General features: G+C 35.5%; 1 protein-coding gene across 1 annotated transcript; it reads right to left on the bottom strand.

Moving 5' to 3' along the window:
• Positions 1-1,442: 1,442 nt before the first annotated feature.
• On the bottom strand, positions 1,443-21,437 carry LOC106052158 (adenosine deaminase AGSA-like). Its single transcript, XM_056036361.1, has 11 exons — positions 21,066-21,437; positions 19,643-19,817; positions 18,194-18,343; positions 15,621-15,681; positions 15,073-15,204; positions 14,061-14,136; positions 11,760-11,881; positions 10,315-10,508; positions 3,589-3,743; positions 2,095-2,297; positions 1,443-1,621 (listed from the first exon to the last, which is right to left on the bottom strand). Exons 1-11 carry the CDS (start codon positions 21,189-21,191, stop codon positions 1,519-1,521), a joined length of 1,497 nt encoding a protein of 498 aa, XP_055892336.1. The 5' UTR covers positions 21,192-21,437; the 3' UTR covers positions 1,443-1,518.
• Between the last annotated feature and the right edge of the window lie 2,417 nt (positions 21,438-23,854).

Here is a 23,854-nt window from a genome sequence, read left to right as displayed (position 1 = left end):
TTGAATGTATTCATGCAAGGAATAACCTGCAGCTGAAAATATACTTTCCCTTCCACTCCTTGTTATAACTAGTAATAATATCATGACAGTGTGTGTATACAATATTTTAAACACAAATCAACTGAGCAATTGGCATTGGCCAATAAAATTTTTTACTCAAGAGTATTTACAAAGACGATTGCATCTAACTTATTTGTTATTTATTCTATTTGTTGACACAAGACATCAAAGTCAAAAATGTGTCAATTAATACACGTGCGCCAGCCATAGGTGACAATTTAAAGATTTTTTCCCCATTGGTCAGGTATCCTTAAGGGAAAACGACTCAAGAGTGTGATCGGCCTAAGAGTCCTTTCAGGTTTTATTTGATGAAATCTCTCTTGTTAAGTGTGTATATGCAAGTACGTAAGCTTCTGTTGGGTGTGTAAGTAACTGTGTGTTGAGTTTCTTAAGAACGCGCACCCCCCCTCCCTTGGTTTTCCATTGCCAGAGGCAGTGTTTGAACTAGACCACTTCGTTGCAGTCCATGAATAGGGCGCTCAGCTTTGTAGTCCATGTTTTTAAGTCAACAGATCTTTTCGTTTCACCACTTGGAATATGTCTTCAATATTTAGTGAAGAAAGCACACACGCCCCACCCCCTACAAACATATACACACACACAGACACCTGGAATCTCTCAAACACCACTGCGTAGAGCCAGTCCAAAATTGAGGTGAATAAATCAAACGTGATGCTGACGTAACAGAAATACCTAATGCACTGGTTCCTTTTTTCTTCTTTTCCTTTTTGAACTATTTCAATGAGACGTCCTGACCTGTTTACATTGATCTCCAAACAAGTGATCAGGAAAACGTGATTAATCATAAGACCCGTTCTTTAAAAAGGACTAGGGGCTGGTCAGAATATGTACAGGGTTAGGGGCTGGTCAGAGTATGTCCAGGGTTAGGGCTGGTCAGAGTATGTAAAGGGTTAGGGGCTGGTCAGAGTATGTACAGGGTTAGGGCTGGTCAAAGTATGTCCAGGGTTAGGGCTGGTCAGAGTATGTACAGGGTTAGGGGCTGGTCAGAGTATGTCCAGGGTTAGGGGCTGGTCAGAGTATGACCAGGGTTAGGGCTGGTCAGAGTATGTACAAGGTTAGGGGCTGGTCAGAGTATGTCCAGGGTTAGGGGCTGGTCAGAGTATGTCCAGGGTTAGGGCTGGTCAGAGTATGTACAGGGTTAGGGGCTGGTCAGAGTATGTCCAGGGTGGTCCAAAAGTAGGTTTACATCTATCACGTAGACGATTTCTTTGAAAATTGGACACTTGAACAGCCAAACACTAGAACAGCCAAACACTAGAAAAGCCAAACACTAGAACAGCCAAATTGAAATTGCTATACTTTGAACAATGATAACGTTCAAACTATTGAGGTATTGTAATAAATAAATAAACAAGCAGAAACATGTTCTACATTGTATTATTGTAATGTCGAATCGAATTTTTATATCAAATACAAGAGATTTACAAGCATTTGGAATTAAAGGTGATACTTCTTTATGACATCATCAATAAATGTGTCCCACAATATTTGCCAATTCTGTAAAGCTTCGTTCTTCTCATCAGAAGTCATCGTACTGTATCTGAAACAAGAGAAAAATAGCTTATATATATATATATATATATATTTCTTTTTCACAATAGCTCTATTCAAGTCACTTCGTCATGGAGAACCCTGGGTGGGAGTGTGGACAGCCGATCTAAAAAAAAACGGATTTAACGATTTTCCTAAAAATTCAACAGTTGATGTATATCGCTAAGAAAAGAATTACTAGCTCGTTGGATACATGGGGAAAGCTCTAATTCAACCGCTATAATTTTTCAAAGTAAAAAAAAATAAATTTAAATTAGGCTAGAGAACTAGGCCAATATCTAGATTCTAGATCCTCAACAGCTATCACCTCAGATTTGCATTGCTTGGAGATGATCAGGAGATGGCTCCATGCTCGAACGCAAAAAATACACAATTTCTGATCAAGGTGTGGTCCTAATATACTTTTCTTCATATATATAATTAAGAACTTAAATAAACTTTGGTACAAACAAGCAAACTTACTTAAAAGAATTCATGGCCAGCTGTTTCAACACGCGCAGGTCGTCATTGATGGAGCCTAGCCCCATGAACGCCATATAAAAGTCATGTGACAGAGGACTTGCAAACCAGGCAGCCGGGTCATCAGACGACACTACAACAGGTGCTCCGTTAGCAAACAGGAATGCACCAGGGTGGTTGCGTAGATCAGAGACCAGACCTAAAACCTAAACTCAAAGATAAAAGTTGTTATGAATTTGTTATTTCGAGAGGTCTATATCTAGTTAAATAGTGCTGGTCTCTTAGAAGCAGGCTTAATCTAGTCATTAATAAAGCCACACAAAAGGAAGATTGTGATTTAGTTTATGGAATGTGGCATAATCATCCTCTGTCTAGGAGTCTACTGTCTAGGAGTCTACTGTCTAGGAGTCTACTGTCTAGGAGTCTACTGTCTAGGAGTCTACTGTCTAGGAGTCTACTGTCTAGGAGTCTACTGTCTAGGAGTCTACTGTCTAGGAGTCTACTGTCTAGGAGTCTACTGTCTAGGAGTCTACTGAACTAAAATTTCATATTTCGTCAATGTCTTTAAAGTCGTACAAAAAATGCTTTTCTTTCCATCTCTTGGAAACTTTAATCAAGTAAAAGACAACTATCTTCAAAGACACGTGAACTTGAGACATTTGTGGTTACTTCCTCGATTATTTAGCTAGAAAATATATAATAATTGAATTAAAGCGAAACTGTCACCCCTCTTTTAGAATGAAAATAATTCTGCAATCCTTATGTACAAAACCTCTGTTCAAGTCACTCCTTCATGATGATCTCAAAAATGGTTTCCGCGATTTTCCTAGAAATTTAACCTTTGATGTATATCGCTTAGATAAGAATTACTATATCGCTGACCACACTTGGTTAACTCTAGTTTGACCGGTATAATTTTTCAAAGTAAAAAAATATATAAATTTGGCTAGAGACTAAATCAAGGTCTAGATCCAACATCGGTTTTAAAAGGACTATCGCGTTCTGCAATTTATGAATGTAAGGCTTTATCGATTCAAGAGTTTCATAAATTAATGTTCAGGATGCATTCGCTTAACCAGCATTCTTTCTCGCGGAGAAGGGGACGGGGTTTAAAAAATATTTTTCAATCTAACATTCATTAATGGTTAAGAGACAAACAAATACTCAATAAGTTACATAAAGGAGGTAATGTCTTTTTTTTTTAAATTGTATTTTAATGTTGCATTCTTGTCTACAATTCTCACTATTAGCTTGCACTATTCATGTGTGGAAATATCAACAAATAAATGCTCATAAAGGTTGTAGTTGGTCCGAGTCTAAACTAAAACTTTGCAATACTTCCTGGTACATTCTCTGCAACACTAACTGCTACACTAACTGCTACACTAACTGCTACACTAACTGCTACACTAACTGCAACACTAACTGCTACACTAACTGCTACACTAACTGCAACACTAACTGCTACACTAACTGCTACACTAACTGCTACACTACCTGATTGGATATAGGATTCAATTCGACTGCTATTCCTTTGGCTTTCACAGCCTCCAAGACTTTAGGATGATGGTAGACAGCGAAACCATGCCCTATACGACTGGCGTTGAGAAGGACAGAGTCCACCAAGTTCATATCAACACCTTGTGTCCAGTCTAAGTGACAAGAAGAAGGAACGGAATGTGTTGATATGCAGATGTGAAGGGTTAAGTTACAGTTGGTCTAGAATAGAATTTAAAGAATATTATTCCGATTTAGAATATTGAATACTTTGATTTCACAAACTATACTTGTAGAGTAGACAGGTCACAGAATACTTTAATTAGGAAAACAAGATATGTTGACTATTGTCATGCACGCAATCCTCAACCCAGTTTATTTAAAGAATTTTCATTTTAAGAATCCCATTTTCTCAAAAACAGACGCACAACGATACCATACTTTTTTTATCTTACTAATTTTATCTTACTTATTTTATTTTATGGAAAGACTGGCTGTTGAAGAATCATTTATATTAATATAGGAAGTAATTTCCTTCTACTATGCTTAAAATAAATCTAATCCTAAAGCTTGTAGAGTGAATGGTGATATTTGCAAAGGTGCTGTCATTCCTAGAGGTTTGTGAGAACTATTCAGCTCATTTTCATTTCCCCCTTAGCTCATTTTCATTACTTAGCTCATTTCTCTTTTGCAAAGTCCATTTCAAATCTTACCCGCGCGAACAACGGCTTTTGTCTGCATCGGAAGTTTATAACCTGGTCTGTGTATACACCGGTAACATTGCAATCAGCCTTAAACTTCGGACTTGAAAAAAAAAAATATTTAATTATTCAGATTTTTGTTGTATTCTCTGAAGCAAGTAATTTTATAAATAGAATAAGCAAGCGTTTTAAGTATTGAAATCATTAATGGCGATATTGTGAAAATGTATTACATATTATGAACGCATGCATTACTTAATGAATACCATTTAGTAGACTGAGACAAAGGTCAAAATAAAATGCTTGAATGACTTAAACATCCATTATTTTCACCGATATATTTTACACATTTTTCAATTGTTAATCTTATTTTAAACTAGACATATGTTACCCGCGACCCGCGGGTCTTTATTTGCGCATAACTGTCGATATAGTCACTGAGAGTGTTTTGTAAACAATTAAACGAAATAATAATGTAATAAGTAAAGCGAATGTGTCAATGTAAAAATAGTGTGAATGAAGCTATCAAATCAAAATAGCTAATAGGCTTAAATCCTTTTTTTTTTTTTTCAAATTAAAACATTTGCTTGTAGGCCTACATATATTTGATTAAAATTTGAGATGAATAGACTAAATTTTGTATGTTCATTTGTATAAAGTATAAAGTAGAACTTGAGGTAGACATAGATCTAAGTTAAAAATTCTGTGCGCATGCGTGAACTTTTTTTCATGAATGAATATAGGCCTATCTCAACACGGCTACGCAGCTTTAGCGAACAGCGAACGAATGTATTAAAAATACTTTAGAAAAACAAATTTGAATGTTAATTTAATTAAAATATGAAATGAATGGACAATAATTAGTATGTTTATGTGTTAAAGCATAAAACTATCTTTATCATCTTAGAGTTCAATAAGAAATTTAGACCTAGGCCTAGGAATAGACTCAGTAGAGAGATGTGTTAATCACTGTTAATGTGTAACCATTTGGTAATGTCTAATGAAAGGATGTTCGCCAGACATTACCCGCGGCCTGCGGGTCTAAGTTTGTGTTTACTAATATAGTGGATTGGATTTAGATGTATGTTAAACTTAACTAAACTTTCAAGTTTTTTCTCTTTCGCTACGAAAATAAAATTAGATTTGCGAAAATGGGATTACCCGAAGCCGATACATTCATATCTATTAAAAACGAAAAGAGCGATAGCATTGTTAAATGAATGGGATTATAAAGTGAACAATTAAACGAAATAATTTTTAGTACGCGATTCATGAATGAATATAGATCTAGGCCTATCTCAACTCGGCTTCGCAGCTTTAGCAAACAGCAAAGGAATGTATTAAAAATGCTTTAGAAAACCAAATTTGAATGTTAATTTGATTAAAATATGAAATGAATGGACAATAATTAATATGTTAATGTGTTAAAGTATAAAACTATCTGTGCAAAGAGAGGTTTTATCATCTGAGAGTTGAATTACTGTTTTAGATCTAGGGATGGGATTATAAAGTAAACAATTAAACGAATTAATATTTAGTACGCGATTCATTACGGTATTGTCTAATGAAAGAATGTTCGTCAGGAAATCTGTAATCACAGATATAATGAACTAATTTATGTAAAAAATGCTTTCGAAACACAAAATCGAAGGTTAATTTTATTATATAATGAAATCAATGGATCTTCTTTTGTATTTTCATGTTTTAAAGTAAAAAACTATCTGCGCAAAGTGTATTTCTTGAAATTAGATCTAGGTCTAAATCCTTTCTATCTTTTCTAATGTCAGCATTGTAGACATGGCCTAGATCCATAAAATACTATAGCTGTAATAGAGTCGGACAACATTATTTTTTTTTTAGGGTCTTACGTTTGTTTTAGGGCTACAATACATACACTAAGGTCTAAGTTGGTACCCAAGAAACATTCCTGCCAAGTTTTATCAAGATTGGTCAAGCGGTTTTGATGTCTATAAGTAACATACATACATACACCACACATTCTACTTTATAATATAGACTAGCCTGACATTACCCGCGGCCTGCGGGTCTTAGTTTGTGTATTACTAATCTAGTGGATTGGATTTAGATGTATGTTAAACTTAGCTAATGATCCTTTCAAGTTTTTTCTCTTTCGCTACGAAAATAAAATTAATTTTGCGAAAATGGGTTTACCCAAGCCGATACATACATATCTATTAAAAACGAAAAGAGCGATAGCTTTATTAAATGAATGGGATTATAAAGTGAACAATTAAACGAAATAATTTTTAGTACGCGATTCATGAATGAATATAGATCTAGGCATATCTCAACCCGGCTTCGCAGCTTTCGTAAACGAATGCAGTCTATTAAAAATGCTTTAGAAAACCAAATTTGAATGTTTATTTGATCAAAATATGAAATGAATGGACTATAATTAGTATGTTCATGAGTTAAAGTATAAAACTATCTGTGCTAAGAGAAGTTTTATCATCTTAGAGTTGAATTAGAGTTTTATATCTAGGGATGGGATTATAAAGTAAACAATTAAACGAATTAATTTTAAGTAAGCGATTCAGTACGGTATTGTCCAATGAAAGAATGTTTGTCAGGAAATCTGCAGTCACAGAGATAACGAACTAATTAATTCAAAAAATGCTTTTGAAACACAAAATTGAAGGTTAATTTTATTATATAATTAAATCAATGGATCTTCTTTTGTATTTTCATGTGTCAAAGTAAAAAACTATCTGCGCAAAGTATATTTCTAAAAATTAGATCTAGGTCTAAATCCTTTCGATCTTTTCTATGTCAACATTGTAGACATGGCCTAGATCCATAAAATACTATAGCTGTACTAGAGTCGGACAACTTTATTTTTTTTTTAGGGTCTTAAGTTTGTTTTAGGGCTACAATACATACACTAAGGTCTAAGTTGGTACCTAAGAAACATTCATGCCAAGTTTTATCAAGATTGGTCAAGCGGTTTTGATGTCTATAAGTAACATACATACACCTCACATTCTACTTTATAGTATAGATAAGACCAGATTTAGACCTGCCAAGGACCTAATCTATCTGAGGTATGGGGGCCCTTTTTGTCAACATAATACAATTTTTTCCCTAGCCCTTTATTCAAAATGAATGAAAATATCAATGGAACCAATTGAAAATATAAATGGGGCAAACAAGTGAAGGCCCCCAAGCTATATCTATATTAAATTCCAGCACAGATTTTAAACAAGTATGTGAGAAATATTAATTGTGAACAAATTGGAGAAACATGAAACTCCCCAAATATTTCTTTGCTACACCTCTGATGATACTCTGATCAGACTCGGTATCGTGATAAAAGAAATAAAAATGGACTTTCTTATTTTAATAGGAAAAGAGAAATCGAGGAAGGGGGCGGGGTAGGACGCAGTGAATACATTGAAAAATGAAACTATTTAAACCTGTTACGAGGTTGTCTAGAACTGCATTGGCAAAGTAAATCCAAGTATTTCTACACTTTGTCAACTTTAAATATTTATCAAATTATAAAATCTTTTTTTTTTCAATGTTTAAATAAGTAATATTAGAACTAAATCTATAGACTGAACTTCTAAACTTACAATTTAACTTTGCAGAAATAACAAACTGTCAGCCATCCACTGTCCACAAAGTCAATGAAACATTTGGATGTTCTGAGAAATTAGCTCTAGTTCTGATGCCAACTCAAATGTGTTTTATTTCTCTTTAAAAGTATTACCTACAGTTTATATAACACAGATTAACGCTTATTGTAGCATATAGTGTCATCATTGCCAAGAAGTAAGAAGCAGATCTATTTTAGATATATAATCATTTAAAAATGAAATACATTTAAAATACTTTAAAAAAAACAATACATCCTTAATTATATAAACAATACACGTATATTAACGATGGTCCCGGGTTCAAACCCTGCCCGCTTCCATCCTCGTCGTCCTGCGGGAGGTTTGGACCAGGAAGTAAAGTATCTTCAACTCTGAAGGAACATCCGAAACATGTAAAACAAACAAACAAACAACCCAGGACCGTCGAGATAGTCAGTTCAGCAAGCTAACCGCTAGATCAGGCATTTGTCTTAACTTGATACCAAACTGGTTACAATCTAATAGCCTATTATTGATAAAGAGATATATTACACATTACGGCATGACATCTACTGTATATGTACAATAAGACAGACGAGCGATTTTAGATAATCTTTCAGCTTTGATTTGTAATTTTTTAAAAAATTGAAAAGAACAAATGTATCGTGCTTGTACTTCGATGTCTCAGCACAGTTATCAACAGAGCTATTGGTATTTTCATTTAAACGGAACTAGATTACATAAATAGAGTTAGAATTGTTTTCATAAAAATCCGGAACAACCGATATTCGTAAATGAGAAGAAGATTATTTGATTGATTTATTAGAAGAGGGATTTCAAACAGTTATTTGTGTTAGAAGATTTTTCATATAAAATTCGGAACAATTTTGGAGACGATTTGTAAGAAAATTTAAGTAATGAAGGTTGATTTCTTTTGCAAAACAAAATCCGGAACATTCTTTACAGATAAAAAATACTTCTGTTATGTTTCAGCAAGAAAATTCAATGTAAAATATGTCAAAAAAGTGTTTTTCAATAATCGTTTCTAGTCAATTACTTTCTCTTTTTTTTAAATCCTGAACAACCTATTGTCGATATTTAAAAAAAAAATCATTTGACATAAATTTGTTTTAAGTTGAAAAAAAGCAACAATTGGATATCGATAGTTAAACTATAGTGGCTTATTGTCCAAGAATATAAGTGTAAAGTAGTATATCTTTTGCATTTCAAATAAACGTTTGACATAATTTTTTTATAAAACTATATCCGCAACAACTTCATAGTGTAAATAATTACGTGTAATATAAGTTAGAAGAGCAAACAAACATTGGTTGACATTGCTTTGTTTTTCACACAAACATCCGGAACAATCTTTTATAGATACTTAAAACTATTGCAATGTTTTGGAAGTAACATTAAATGTTAAATCAGATTTTCAATACCGGTTAGGGTTGTCGTTTTTTATATAAATGTGACGGACAGACCAACCAACAGAAACGCACAAAAACGCGGCTTTTATCCTGATGGGGGCGCTAAACGAAAAATAAATAAAATCTGATTATTTAAATTTTTTTAAGGAATTAATTTAGCACCATAGCATGCGAAGGTGTTACGCTACTGCACGAAAATCGCTGCATAAAATGTCCATTTTAAACAAATGTGCGTGATATTTACATGCAAAGTGCATTCTTAGCCTTTATAAACAAACATATATTTTTTCATTAATTTTAGCAGCTAGTTGACCAGAAAAAAACACCTTTAACTAATATTTATATTTGTTGTGAATATTTATTGTACATTTTATAAATATATTTGACTTTGTGATACTGAAAATACACAAAAATTATCGTTCTTTGTTAACAAATTATTACATTGCCTCCCTTATATTACGTAATTGTTTTAGAATCCGTGTATTTTTATGAAAAAATCGCTTGCATGATTAATTTTTTAAACTAAACGGTTTGTTTTTATAAAACCAAAAGTAGCCGTTGCACCTAAACTTTGCAGCAGCATCGCATGGTGAAATAATATTTTTCATTTCTCTTCTAGTTTTTTTAGATCTGAGTGTGACAGACGGACAGACGGACATTTTGCACAAACCCCTTACGGAGGCCGCTAAAAAGTGAAATATGATAATAACATAATGAATATAAGTCTGTGCGTGCCTGTGCAGTGTAGACATTTTTTTTCACTAGATCAAGCGTCGTCGCCATGTCTCTGTGTGTGATTACAAGAACTACAAGCTTCCTGTATTGACATTTCTTTTATATACTGTGTACACAAAACGTCAGCACCAATATTTATGGTATCTGGAGACGAGACAGTCGGTCTCACCTAATGGTTAATTACAGAAGATAAGACAACAAAGATATTATAAGACAATGGAAGATAAATAGCGATACCAAAATATAACTTGTAATTAACATTACCTGTCTCGCCTGCATGGAAAAAGTACGGGAGGATAGATTGGTCGTTTTTGAGAAATTCATCAATGTAGTACAGAGTCAAATGGTTGATGTCCTCTTGGTCGACTAGATCAAAGCCTTTCACGAGATCAGGAAACTTACTCATCAAAGACAATGTCTTGTTGACCATTTTAGCTTGACCCTCCTCACTGTCCTCCCTGGAGAATAATATTTCCTACAATAAATATTTTAGTTTTTGTTTGTTTGTTTTTTCATAATATCCTTTTTTATGTTGTTGTTAAATAATTCAGTTCACAAGAGAAATTTCTTATGTCACATTTCGTATAAACTTATAGATATTAGGTATTTTTCAGACTGGGAAAAACATAGGTTTATAGAAATTTCATGAAGACAAATGGTAAAGGGTTATTACAGCGATTGGACCCCACGATGATCAGCCAACTATCGTAAAAAAAAACGCAAGCTAAAAATCTATTGCCATATTACAAGGTCTTCGGGGCTCGCAAAGACCTTCCTTCAGGGAACAGTAACGGGAAAAAGATAAAGAGGCAGAAAGAGAAAGCGATGGAAGGACAACATAAAAAAATTCACGGGTCTACCATTGAAAGAGTTTCTATCTAAGGCAAAAGACAGGAATGGAGAAAGACGGTGGACAAATCTGGCATTGTGCCCCAACGGTCCAACAGATAGATAAAAGTAAAATTAATAATCTGACCACACAATCTTATCTCTCCATTGTTTCATCTATCTAGAAAGTTGTGCAAAGCGGCAATGAATATCAATCATGTTCATTAACTAATATCAGAACTAAATGTCTTAAGCACATACAGGTCAGGGCTGCTTGAAGATTGGCAAAGGAAACATTTAGATGATCTGTACTACAACAGTTCCGCTGGATTAGCATGGACAAGGTATTGAGAAGACTGTGTAATCTCAAGGAAGAAAATACTTTCCATGAAATGAAGGACTGTGACTTTGTTACTAATATTTCTAGTGAAGAGTCAAAGAAAGACTTCATGCTTGCCCACGTGGTACATACATAAAATAAATGCGTCATTTGAAAGAAAGCGTTACCTTTTCTTTAGGTAAACGAATGAAAAAAAAATTAGAACCATAATTTTAAAAACTTAGTTTTAATCAAAGGCTAACTTTTTTGTTATTTCTGAATTTAACTTAAATGCTGCCCCCGATGCAATTTATTTTTTTCTATGCAACCCTCTAGAGAAAACGTTTCCCTCTCCTGTTGAAGAAGACTCATTAAAAACCCAGCAAACAATTCTAAATTTTAATCTTTAAGATCTCAACTATGCTCCAGCTTCAGCATACGACACGTAACTTAATCAACCAAACATTGTCGTGAGACTAAAATATAATTTGTAAAATGTATAGTTTTTCTTACTTCGTAAAATAGTTTTCCTACTAAGTCTATGAATATATAAAAGAGGTACCTGGAACCAGGTATTATGACTTTCACCCCGTAAAAATCAGGATGAGCGCTCTGGAAATTATAAGCGGCATTTTGAATGATCTCCAGGTATTGCTCCGTGACGTCATTTCCGTTATTGTCTATCTGTCAAAAGAACAATATCTGTTGTCACGCAGAGCAAAACATTTTTCAGATGAATCGGTATTTACATGTCTGTTTTTGTATACCATATTTTCAAACATGACGCCCAGACTTAACTACAAAGAAGCAACCATTAAAACACATTTACTGTGTGATACCCTAACAAAAGAATCAATTCCACTGGAGCTCAAAGTAGACACGCTCGTAACAATTGAAAGCTATCCAAAAACAGATCGGCTTTAGAAGCCACCATCAATGCTGGTCTTGGTGCTTTCCTGGTCTTCCCCAAAAATAAACACTTTGAAATAAGTGCACCCTGTGGCGATTACTGCTCAAACTTCCAAGATGAAATTGAGGCAATTACCATAGCATTGCAAACAGTGGAAAACCTCAAACAACACTAATTGTGATAATCCATCAGATGATATCAAAATTAAATATCAATATAGCACTACAGTGGATCCATGGACATATTGGCATCATGGGAAATGAAAAGTCAGATAAGCTATCAAAGGCAGGTTCATCTATGGAACAACCAGATAGACCTGTTAACTACCTCACCCTAAGGTCAATGTTAGTCAACAATCACAAAGAGGAGTGGCTCAACCAATGGGCATCAGGAAACACAGGCATACAGTTTGGCCCTTGCACAATGTACGACTAAGACGGTAGATAAAAAAATTGATTGGCAATTTTGTTTTAGCGGGAGGGGGGAGGAGTTGTTATGATATGAGTAGGATTTAGTTATTTGTTTCGGGAATAAGGGGAAAGTTTTACTTACTGACAAGTGACGTGACAGATCTTTAAAAAAACAAGAAAACTCAAAGAGACGCTATAAACAAGACGATTTATTTAGGACAGTAGGAATACGAAGTAATATACAGACGGCTTAGACTAGAGGACATTCGACGGTTCCCTTCTTGAGTATTAAAAGTGTTTATTGTTGTTCAACACCGAGTCGACTCCATTTATCGATTGTTGGCCTTTCATCGGTGTTCATGTTCAGCGTTGAACTCGGTGTTACCTCCTTGGACTTGTTCCTAGTTCAAGAACTCAGCACCGCGGAAGCGCACAACAACGTCCAAAGAAATGACCATGGCTAACTAGCTGGACAGTATGGACTTCCTCCCCCGCAAAGAACAATCTACAAATTTCCAACTAAGAACAGGACACACACCTCTGTTAAATTACCATCTAATCAAAATAAATTCCACACAACTCCCCCTTGGTAGACACTTCGTCCACTCTTATGAAACCGTAAACCATATCCTCTTTGAATGCCCCTCCCTAATCCACCTTAGGAAGACCCCACTTACACTACAGTCCAACATAACCAACACCCTGTACGGTAGCGCTGAACAACTTAAGAAAATAGCACACCATTTTTCCTTGGCACAGTCTGCAAAAGAGCTCACAGCTCAGCAGCAATAAAGCTGGCTAGAAGAAAAAGAATACCATACTTTCACTAAACTAAAATTACAGGTTTTCAAACATACTTGCGCTTTTTTCAAAATGTTGACAAATAATAACAAGTAATAAGTGGTGTAAGTAAAAAAATAAATTTCCCCTTTTTGACCTTGCTATCTATAGGGCAGATGATGTTAAGGTCATCTGTTTCTGTGGCCTACGGTTAACGAGCAGGGTGTCATGTGGCCAGCACAACAACCAACCGCCCTTACTTTCCCCAACTAAAGTCAGGTACCCATTAGAGTTGAGTGGCCTCAGTAGCACCCTAAAAATCCCGAAATTCAAATCTCTACCGAGATTCGAAACCAGGACCCCAGGTTTGGAAGCCAAGCGCTTAACCACTCGACCACCTCAACCCCGATAAGTTTTGTGTGTGTGGGGTATAAACATTAAACGTTTTAAAATATTTTGATTTTGGTTTTAAAAATATTGTAACTCCTATTTAGAATCAATGACTCTTAGAGTCAGACTGTCATTTGCTCACTAGCATAAGGATGAGAACAGAGACTAGAGTCGGTTGAATCAAACTACTGTTTCATTTTACAAATCTTTTATTTTGAACGAATTCTACATTTCAAAATAAATCCTTTTATTAAATGGAATCTGGTTAATTAGGCCAGCCGGTTATTATGATCAAAACGATCGAGTCATCTGATTAACCAGATACGACTTATTAGGTCTAAAATGTATGAAAGTATCCCTATGGAATATTCACCATGGTGCCGCCTCGAAGCTCCATGTACTGTACATTGTCGTCATAAAACTCTTGGATGGCTTCCTCAACATAAGCCCTGTGTGAAGATACAGTAGGAACAATAAAGTGAAATACAATGTTTATACAGGGGCTGGTTGTCGGTGGGGTGATAAGAGAAGGGGGGGGCAATATCATGAGTTAGGACATCCCTTCTTAAATGCCACTAAAAACTAATCACATGGTGAATAAGATAATATAATAATACTATAGAATCAGATTTATCGAATAATTTTTAAGAGTTACTAATCTAGATACTCGAGATTAACTATTACAAAAAAAAAGAAATAAAAATTAAAAAAAAAACTAATATTGACTCTAAATCGTCCTTTCGTCAAACTATAATGACCGTTTTTTATCATCCAGTCTTGAACTGGCCAGCAAATCCAGGTAAATGGTATTTGGCGTGTCCATGAGACTCAGTATACTATGAATATACACTGTTGTTTTGTAAAACCTAGCGTGTGAATTCTGGACGTGTCCTGTGTAAAAAGTCTCACTATAAAGACTAAATAGAGGGACATGCAATCACAAAACTAGCGCTTAAGATGAACCGTTTCTTTGTTTTCAAATATCGTCTTACAGTTTAGACAACGACATTTTTCTTCTGACCCAGTGATTTAAGATAAGATAAGATAAGATAACTTTTATTGATCCAATCAAATGGAAATTCGGTTTGACTTCAATTGACAACCTCAGCGTAACTACTGTACAATAACAATATAGATGCACAATATAGATGCACATACGAACATTTTCACCGAACTGGATGTACGAATTAACAGTTGTGGTAAGTTCATCTGTCCGGGCAGTTGTTTACAAACATGTCCCAATCTGTTTGCTCCAGACAACTTTAAAGAAAGGGAGGGCACTTAAACAATATAACTCACATAGACAAAATCATTGGTAATGTCCCTTGTTTTTTGTTCACTACAAACTATTCCCTAAGATGTGGGAACTGACAGACGTGACCTACTTGACATTTGTGATGTTGTTAATGAGACCGTTGATGGTTCTAAAGTAGGATCTGAACTTGCCCCATACATCATTCACCGATGGGTACGTTTTAAACGGTTCTGGCGTCCAGATCGACATGTTCACAGCGAGCCTGGAAATACAAGAACTAAAGCTAAGGCACAACAAATGTTCAGATTGACGTAACAATGTTCGTAAATGTCCAGATCTATGTAAGAGAGTCTGTGAATGTTCAGATTCTCTTAACCATGTATGTGAATATTATATTTACGCAACAATGTGAATGTTCAGATATATGTAATAATGTCTCAGAATATTCAGTTTCACTTAACAATGTCTGGGAGTTTGTCTAACTACTTAATTATATTTGTTTTATCCTATCGATATAAAGAAGTCGCATTTAGAAACTATATTGTCGGATTATGCAATTACTGATACTACTATTTATTAAATACAAAGTGTGTTTTTAAAATTTCAATATTGGTATAGATAAATTATAAGTTTAAAGTTAAACGTTTAACATGCCATCTAAACAGGGAATTCACATACATCTCATCAAAATTGTCCGGGTCTTGTGAGGCGTTTCTTAGATCTGATATAAGCGTCCAGTCTAGGGAAAAGAAAATAAGTTCTTATGAAATTGCGTTGATTGATTTTAAACGCTGGTCTTGTGAGGCGTTTCTTAGATCTGATATAAGCGACCAGTCTAGGGAAAAGAAAATAAGTTCTTATGAAATAAAAATTTACTTGGCCAAGTTTGAAAATAAATTGTCATCACATTAATCTCTAATTGTGAAAAGAGAAAAAAAGAAGAAATGTGAGGAAACGGAGTAGAAACAAGAGGAAGAATTGGGAAACATTTGGAAAGAAACAGAGCAATTAAATAATGTCAAGGACGCCGTATTGAAAGATCCCAGTTGCCAATTAAATAACTATACAATCACAAATGAAACATCTTCGAAATGTGATATTCAACAATGCTAAAAAGTACATCAAATGTTTGGTTAACCTTTGAAATGTATTGATTTTAAACGCTGTTACCTCAGCAGCTGACAACTTGAGAGCCTCTAAAAGGCTCCAAATAGAAGATTTCATGGCGTTATTGCCAGATAGTTTCAACAGGAGAGTACCCTTGGAGTGGACAAGACCACCTTCTAAGTCCTTCTTTTCAATCAAGAACGTCGGAAAAGACATTCTTTGGATAAATGCACAACAATAACAAAAGGAACAGGAAATGAACAATAAATGAAGTATGACGCGATTGGAATGCAACCGCCTTTAACTCTTTCTCTTCTAACTAACGATACCAACGTTGATTCCACCAGAATGTGGTAAATAATTACGGAGAGAAAGAGTTAAGCAATTAAAAATATGAAGAAGTACGCAAAAAATTACACAGCTATTTGAAAATTCAACTATAGCCATATACTCTCTTGACCACTAAACACAGGAGCAATCAAAACTCACTGGCTAGAAGCAGAAAGCGTCTAAAATCATAGAAACAAGGCACTAGATCTAGAGCTCAGATATTGCATCCGCCATTTTGAATATAGCATCTCTGGCAATACATTAGACTATTACAGATTTATTCCACTTATTATTGTTATGAAAGGCAATTGGTCAGAAGATAGTAAAAATCCTATAAAGTTCCCAGTCGTAGTATATTATTATGGAATCAAAATGGGGCGACTACTTACAATTAAGTTACAATTCGGAATGATACCCCACATTATTTTGGTGCACTTGTTCATCCATTTTATAGGTCGGTTTCAAGAATCCTTTTGAATAACGAACACTTAATACACAATAAGTTCAAGGAAATGTCCAGTCATCCGTGACTACACTCTTGATGTTTTGCCACAAAGAGCAGATGTCTTTTACGTAGCGTTTTGAGACTTATTAGGTCCAGTAGTTAAAGTGGGGAGTTCGTGTAGTTAAAAGGCCAGTACTTACTTACGGTAGTATGTTTTGTAACGAAAATAAGGCCTATATTGTCTACCTTTAGGGCTCAGGGCCCCGCATGTGACATTCGCCCAGGGCCCCCGCGCACTGCTAGGCTCGCCTCTGCTAGGACAGCTTTTTTATGCTTACCCTCCGAGTGGACCTTTCATGTGTTGTTGTTGTTTTTTTCTTTCAATGTAAAGCTTCATGATTACTCGAGAAGGACTCGAGAAGGACTAAATGTAGAGCTTCATGATTACTCGAGAAGGGCTCGAGAAGGACTAAATGTAGAGCTTCATGATTACTCGAGAAGGGCTCGAGAAGGACTAAATGTAGAGCTTCATGATTACTCGAGAAGGACTAAATACCTTTCTTGATTTTTTAATAATTTCATCAGCTTGGAAATACCATTCTAACGCAAGAACAAGAGAAGGTCGTACATTTGTTCTGTTTTCAGAGGGACGTCTTTCTATGAAATCTTTGTCGCTTTTATGTCGGGACTAATGAGGAACTTAAAGTAAACCACAAACCAATTGGAGACATAGAACTGGATTCCCAGACTCTAGATAATTTTATATACCTTGGGTCAGTGTATCAGGTGGAACAGATGAAGACATTAAACGTCGTATAAATCTAGCGTGTCAGACATTGACACAGCTAAAACAAACTTGGAAATCTTCCCACATCTCTAACAAGACTAAAATAAGAATCTTTAACTCTGATATCAAGGCTGTCCTACTGTATGGTTCTGAAGCAACAACAAAAAAAGTACAGACCTTCATCAACAGATGTCTGAGAAATATCCTAAGAATACACTGGTACGACAAAATAGAAAACACCAAACTGTGGGAGATGAGTGGACAGAAAAATATAGAAATGCAGATCTTAGAGAGGAAGTGGAGATGGATTGGTCACATCCTGAGAAAAGATACCAACAACAGAGCTAGACAGGCCTTAGAGTGGAACCCCCAGGGAACAAGACGCAGAGGTAGACCAAAAAGAACATAGCGGCGCAGTGAACTTGAAGAAGCCGAGAGGACCGGAAAGAGCTGGGAAGCAATTAAAAAACTAGCAAGTGACCGTGGAGAGTGGCGTGTTTTTACGGAGGCCCTATGTTCCATGAGGAACTCAAATAAAAGTTGATGATGATGATGAATGAGGAACACCCTAAATTCATTTACCTGCTCCTGGAGAGGAGTTAGCAAACTTGTAAAGTCGGGTACTGTATTGGTCAGTGTCCAGCTTGGTGTAGAGCCCTGGTAAGTAAGTCAGCGTTTTGACCGTCCAGTTTAATGACGTCATCGCTTTGTCATGTAGATGAAGGATGCCTCCTAGAAGGGCCAAGAAATGACATCTGTAGGTATTCGTAGCAATAGAGTTTTTGGTTTCATTCAAATATGGCATTGTTTACGCATGCGTGAACCTACTCAGAGAAATAAATAGTCATTGGAATGGTTTATGTTTTATTGATATTTATTGGTACTGATTCACTTGACCGCCTGCGGGGGTGGGGGGGATGGAGGGGGCTTAGATACAATGGCCCAAGCCCTCAACATAAGTTTTAGAAAATGGTGGATCGTATTTTTGTGGAGCGATGACACGAATAGTGTTTTTAAAAAGTTTAATTGCGTCAATTATATCTGAAATTAAATGAACTTAAATCGCTCCGCCTGCTTACAAAAATCAATGTCTACCAATCAGTGGTTCTCTAAACCCTTCTATATGAATCTGATACATGGGTATTATACACAAAGTAGCTAAGACTACTTGAACACTTTCACCAAGGATACTTGCGCTCCACCATGGACATACTGTGGCAAGACTGCACTAAAAAAAAGATATTTCCTTGTAAACGCCGGTATGGAAAGTATAGAGGGACTTGTTATGGTCCGACACTTACCTTGGGCACAGCACGTATCCCGTATGGGGACGAACTTATGCCAAAAGCAGTCTTTTTTGTTGATCGGAAAGGTGGTCGGCGTAAGATAGGTGCCCCAGAGAAACGCTTTAAAAGATCAGCTTAGGCGCCAGATCTGACATAGAAGAGAGCACCTGGTTGCAGGCAGCTTCAGTGCGAGACAGATGGAGGTCACTTACAAAGGCCGCCGGAAACACATTTGCGACCAAAAGAAAATCCACTGCCGAAGACTAAATCGACCTCGGGCGGACAATGGTTATGCTTTCGCTTGTTGTGGCAAAATTTGTAGGTGGCAGCTAGGGCCCACGTAGCCACGGGAAATACTGCGTTTCTCATTAATCTTCGGACTCCAAGACAAGCTTTACCTAAATAAACTTAAATATCGTTCTTTTAAATCCTTTTTTTTTTTTACATTTATAGATGCAAAGTATATTATGTTTTTACAATTAATATGCAAAAATCACTTCATTAACATACACTATTTTACAAAAATGGATCCAGAGGCGAATCCGTCGAGCCTGCTTGAGTTTGTCTGATAACAAAAACTCTTTTTGAAATGGTATAGATATATAGATAGATATGTTTAAGGTTTAATAAAATAATCATTTCTTGTGGACTTCACGTTTGCTTTAGCAGACATCATGGTGGACGCAAAGACACAGTATTCATTGTGAAATAAATATTATAAAATGAGTTACCAAAAAAAAAGTACCTTTAGGCATCATTTTAATGACGCCATAGAGAGTAGAATTATCAATCCAAGCCTTACTCTCGAAGAAACTTATGGAGGGAGAGAATGGCTTCGTCGTCCAAATACTCTCTTGAATGCTGGAGTTTTTCAATGACATCATATATTTGTTTACCAACTGCTCTTTGGGGTTGAGAGTCTTTGGACGGTAAGGATGCATCAATGTAAAGACAAAACCAAATGGTTTCATTATGACATTTGTTAGTAATTAAAGAAAGAACTTTGAAACTAATAAACTATTAAAACCAGACATACGGTTTCAGATAGGACTAGTCATTAATGGTTTCTTCCTGCAATCTTTAATAGCAGCAAATAAAGAAACCGTAATATATTAAAAGTAGTTATGCTCAACAGAAAATTTAATTTCAATAAATAGATAGATGGATATATAGACAGACAGACAGATAGATTAGATAGATAGATAGATAGATAGATAGATAGATAGATAGATAGATAGATAGATAGATAGATAGATAGATAGATAGATAGATAGATAGATAGATAGATAGATAGATAGATAGATAGATAGATAGATAGATAGATAGATAGATAGATAGATAGATAGATAGATAGATAGATAGGTAGGTAGGTAGGTAGGTAGGTAGGTAGGTAGATAGATAGATAATGAAGATTAATGAAAGTAAGAATAAGAAACATTGAAAAGAATTAAAAAAAGCTAATTTTCAATTCTTCTATTTACTGTTTCGAAAATCTAAGCACACATCTTTCAATTATCTTTTTTTTTTAAACTGAATTGAAATATTGAATTGTCATGTATACAGAATTTTTACATTTTGAACCATTGTTACATATTGAAGAAGAGTTCACAATTGACCCGGAAATTGATTTAATGTTCATTGAACAAAACATCACTGTGACCTTTCAGTTTCTCACGTTTATTTAAATGATAATACTCTAACATCAAAGACATCTCTATTTCAGAATGATAATACTCTAACATCAAACACACCTTTATCTCAGAATGATAATACTCTAACATCAAACACATCTCTATTTCAGAATGACAATACTCTAACATCAATCTCTATTTCTGAATGATAATACTCTAACATCAAACACAACTTTATCTCAGAATAATAATACTCTAACATCAAACACATCTTTATCTCAGAATGATAATACTTTAACATCAAACACATCTTTATCTCAGAATGATAATAGCCTACTCTAACATCAAACACATCTTTATCTCAGAATGATAATACTCTAACATCAATCTCTATTTCTGAATGATAATACTCTAACATCAAACACATCTCTATCTCAGAATGATAATACTCTAACATCAAACACATCTTTATCTCAGAATGATAATACTCTAACATCAAACACATCTCTATCTTAGAATGAAAAAAAAAAGGATTACCAGCTGTGCCCCGATCCTCATGGACGCCTCTGCATCAATAAAAGTTTGCCGGGCCTCCAGGTACCACGTGGGAACCGCTGCTGATAATGTCAGTAACACGGACAGGCACAAGAACAAAGTAACCATCCTAGAAGACGTGTAAGATCTGGCTCACGTAGACACAACAGAGGGGGCGACTTGTCTCATACAGCGACTAGGCTTTCATTACGTCTGTGCGTGCGTGAGTGCTTGGAGCGATTTTCTGCGACGTTCTGGAAAAGAAAGATCCTTTACTAAAAGTACAACTGAACTTTGTATCAGGACCAGGACACTAGAACAAAAGTCGGCACTGGAAATACAACAAAACAAAACATTTCTACTATCTCTAGACACTTGATATAGAAGTACCATGTATCGATACTAAAAGTGGTAACCGATTATTTAAGATGACAGCATTAGTGTAACAGCAGACACACACAGAGAGAGAGAGAGAGAGAGAGAGAGAGAGAGAGTAGCCGGCAAATATTTATTCATACACATACAAATACAAAACATTTATCCGTCAAAAACACAAGAGATAAATTATTTATGACCTAAAAATTAGAATTTAGTCACAACACAGACACGCTTACACCCTAGACAGTACAGACTTTTAATTATAATCAAATGCGCATGCCATACATATTTATGTAGATCTTTTCCCCTGGTTTTAGCAGGATTTCAATACAGAAGTCGGTCCATACTTTGACGTTGTCCAGCCAGCTTTTCTTCAGATGACCTTTTTTTCATGCTCCCTCCACTGTATTAGAAAGATAATGCTAAGAATAATTCTCAATAGACGAAAATCGGACAATGAGGATGTCCACTCCGAAGAACGGGCAGGCTTCAAAGCAGGTAGAAGTACAATTGAACACATATTGAACATCAGACTGTTACATGAGAAAATGACTTCAACACCAAGAAAAAACTAGTACAAACCTTTATAGAATTATAAAAACAAAAACTTTTGACTGAGCTCGGCATGAAGGCAAGCAAGAGGTCTGTTTTTTTTTCCTACTTTCATTTTTGTTTTATTCTATATATAGATTGAATTAAATAGCATAGAGACAGCTTCAAACACAAGCAATAAATTACACATACACATTTTATATACAGACAGCATATGATACACAAAACCGACTTTATGCATGATTATCATATGTCATGTGGAAAAACTGCTGACATGTGGCGACCGAATGCTTTAAGCCTGAGCAGCCATAATGTTGTTAATATAAGCGATGTTCACTAGCTAAATATATCTGTTGGTGTACATCAAGTGTCAAAACAAATGTTAAGTACGGTTGTAAATCTCAACACAAGTACATTAATGAAAAATGCATTAATCCATAATGTAGATTTGTCAATATAATCCTCCTATAGCCAACTGAATGTATGCACATGTTTAAACTGTACGAAGAGTGTGAGTGTGCTCGTTGAATCATAAACAGGGACTCGTTGAAGTGTAACACAATATATTATCTTGTATTGAGCGTGTATGCCTAGCCTTGATATATAAAAGCTCTCTTCAAGTCCGAAGAGTAAAGGTGATTTCAGTTTCTCACTTCCCTGCACAGACCCAGGTGTGACCTGCTTATTGTATCATATCTGACGCATACAAACAGACTGTCTACCGGATGTCAATTAATATTGTCTTTTCGCCGTCTGCGCCTGTCTTCGGTCGTAACTTTCTTTTGAGAATGAAAAGAAGATTTTTTTTAAGAACTTTAAAATTGAAACTTTCATTTCTTATCAAACGTGCCATTAAAGCTGAGACGTCTTCTGAAGCCCTAGAACACTGACCTGAAGGAAAAACAATCTTTCGGAATGCAAATCCCTTATGCCTATTGAACATACCCCACTCATGCTGGATGGCAAGGCCGCACACACACACACACACACACACACGTGCAAATATTACAATCTATGACAGAATAGAAATAAATAAATGAAAAAAAAAATTGGAAAGGATGTGTGTGGGTGGTGTATCTGTGTGGATGCCTGGTCGTGAGGTTTGCGCGCTGGACTGTCGTTCGGATTTATCGATGGTCGAGGGTTCAAATCCTGCCCGCTCCCATCCCCCGTCGTCCTGCGGGAGGTTTGGACTAGGAAGTAAACTATCTTCAACTCTGAAGGAACATCCGAAACATGTAAAACATTTTACAAACATGTGAAGAAAGGTGTGTGGGGGAAGTGTGTGTGTGTCAATATGCGTGGAAGGGTTATTGTCAGTTCTTATGTGCAAGAATTAAATTGCACAGTATCAAGGTATCTCTGGTTTCCAATGGGAAATATGGGTCAGTGACCTGCTTTGTATATGTTTCATCTTATTTAAGTGACATTGAGGGAAAAAAAAGTTTAAAAACTATTAAAAAAAAATGTTTTTTTTTCCTTACAGTAGACAAACACCAGCTATGTTCATCAGATTTGCATGGACATATTAAAAGGTAAAAACACATTTCTAATTAAAAAAAAAACACAAAAACTTTGCTCTGGATATTATTGCAAGTCTGGACAAAATCGTTATCTTTTGTCTACAAAAATTGAGCCATACATTCACACAATTGTATATTAACACATACATAATTGACCTGAAATTTGAACTTGAAAAAAAATAGGAACAAGATAAGATTTCTATGATTTTTTAAAGACATTTCTACCGATGCGTTTATATGTATCTTTTAGGTGTAAGCGGAAAGTAGATATTGAAGAAAAAAAAAAGGGGGGGGGGGGGTGTCGATCGCGCATTTTGTGTGTGTGTAGAGCTAGATTTG

This window comes from Biomphalaria glabrata, chromosome 7, assembly GCF_947242115.1.
Source record: "Biomphalaria glabrata chromosome 7, xgBioGlab47.1, whole genome shotgun sequence".
Classification (NCBI taxonomy): Eukaryota; Metazoa; Mollusca; class Gastropoda; family Planorbidae; genus Biomphalaria; species Biomphalaria glabrata.
The sequence above is the reverse complement of the archived record's forward strand: the minus strand, read 5'-3'. Positions and strand labels throughout refer to the sequence as shown.

Bases quoted from the DNA above. Each gene is read 5' to 3' on its own strand.
- LOC106052158 (XM_056036361.1), bottom strand. From the start codon at position 21,191: ATGGTTACTTTGTTCTTGTGCCTGTCCGTGTTACTGACATTATCAGCA. The intron at 14,137-15,072 runs GTAGGTCACGTC...ATCTTCACACAG, and splicing joins AACAACATCACAAATGTCAA to GGCTTATGTTGAGGAAGCCA. The intron at 3,744-10,314 runs GTAATGTTAATT...CTTGTCACTTAG, and splicing joins TTTCCATGCAGGCGAGACAG to ACTGGACACAAGGTGTTGAT.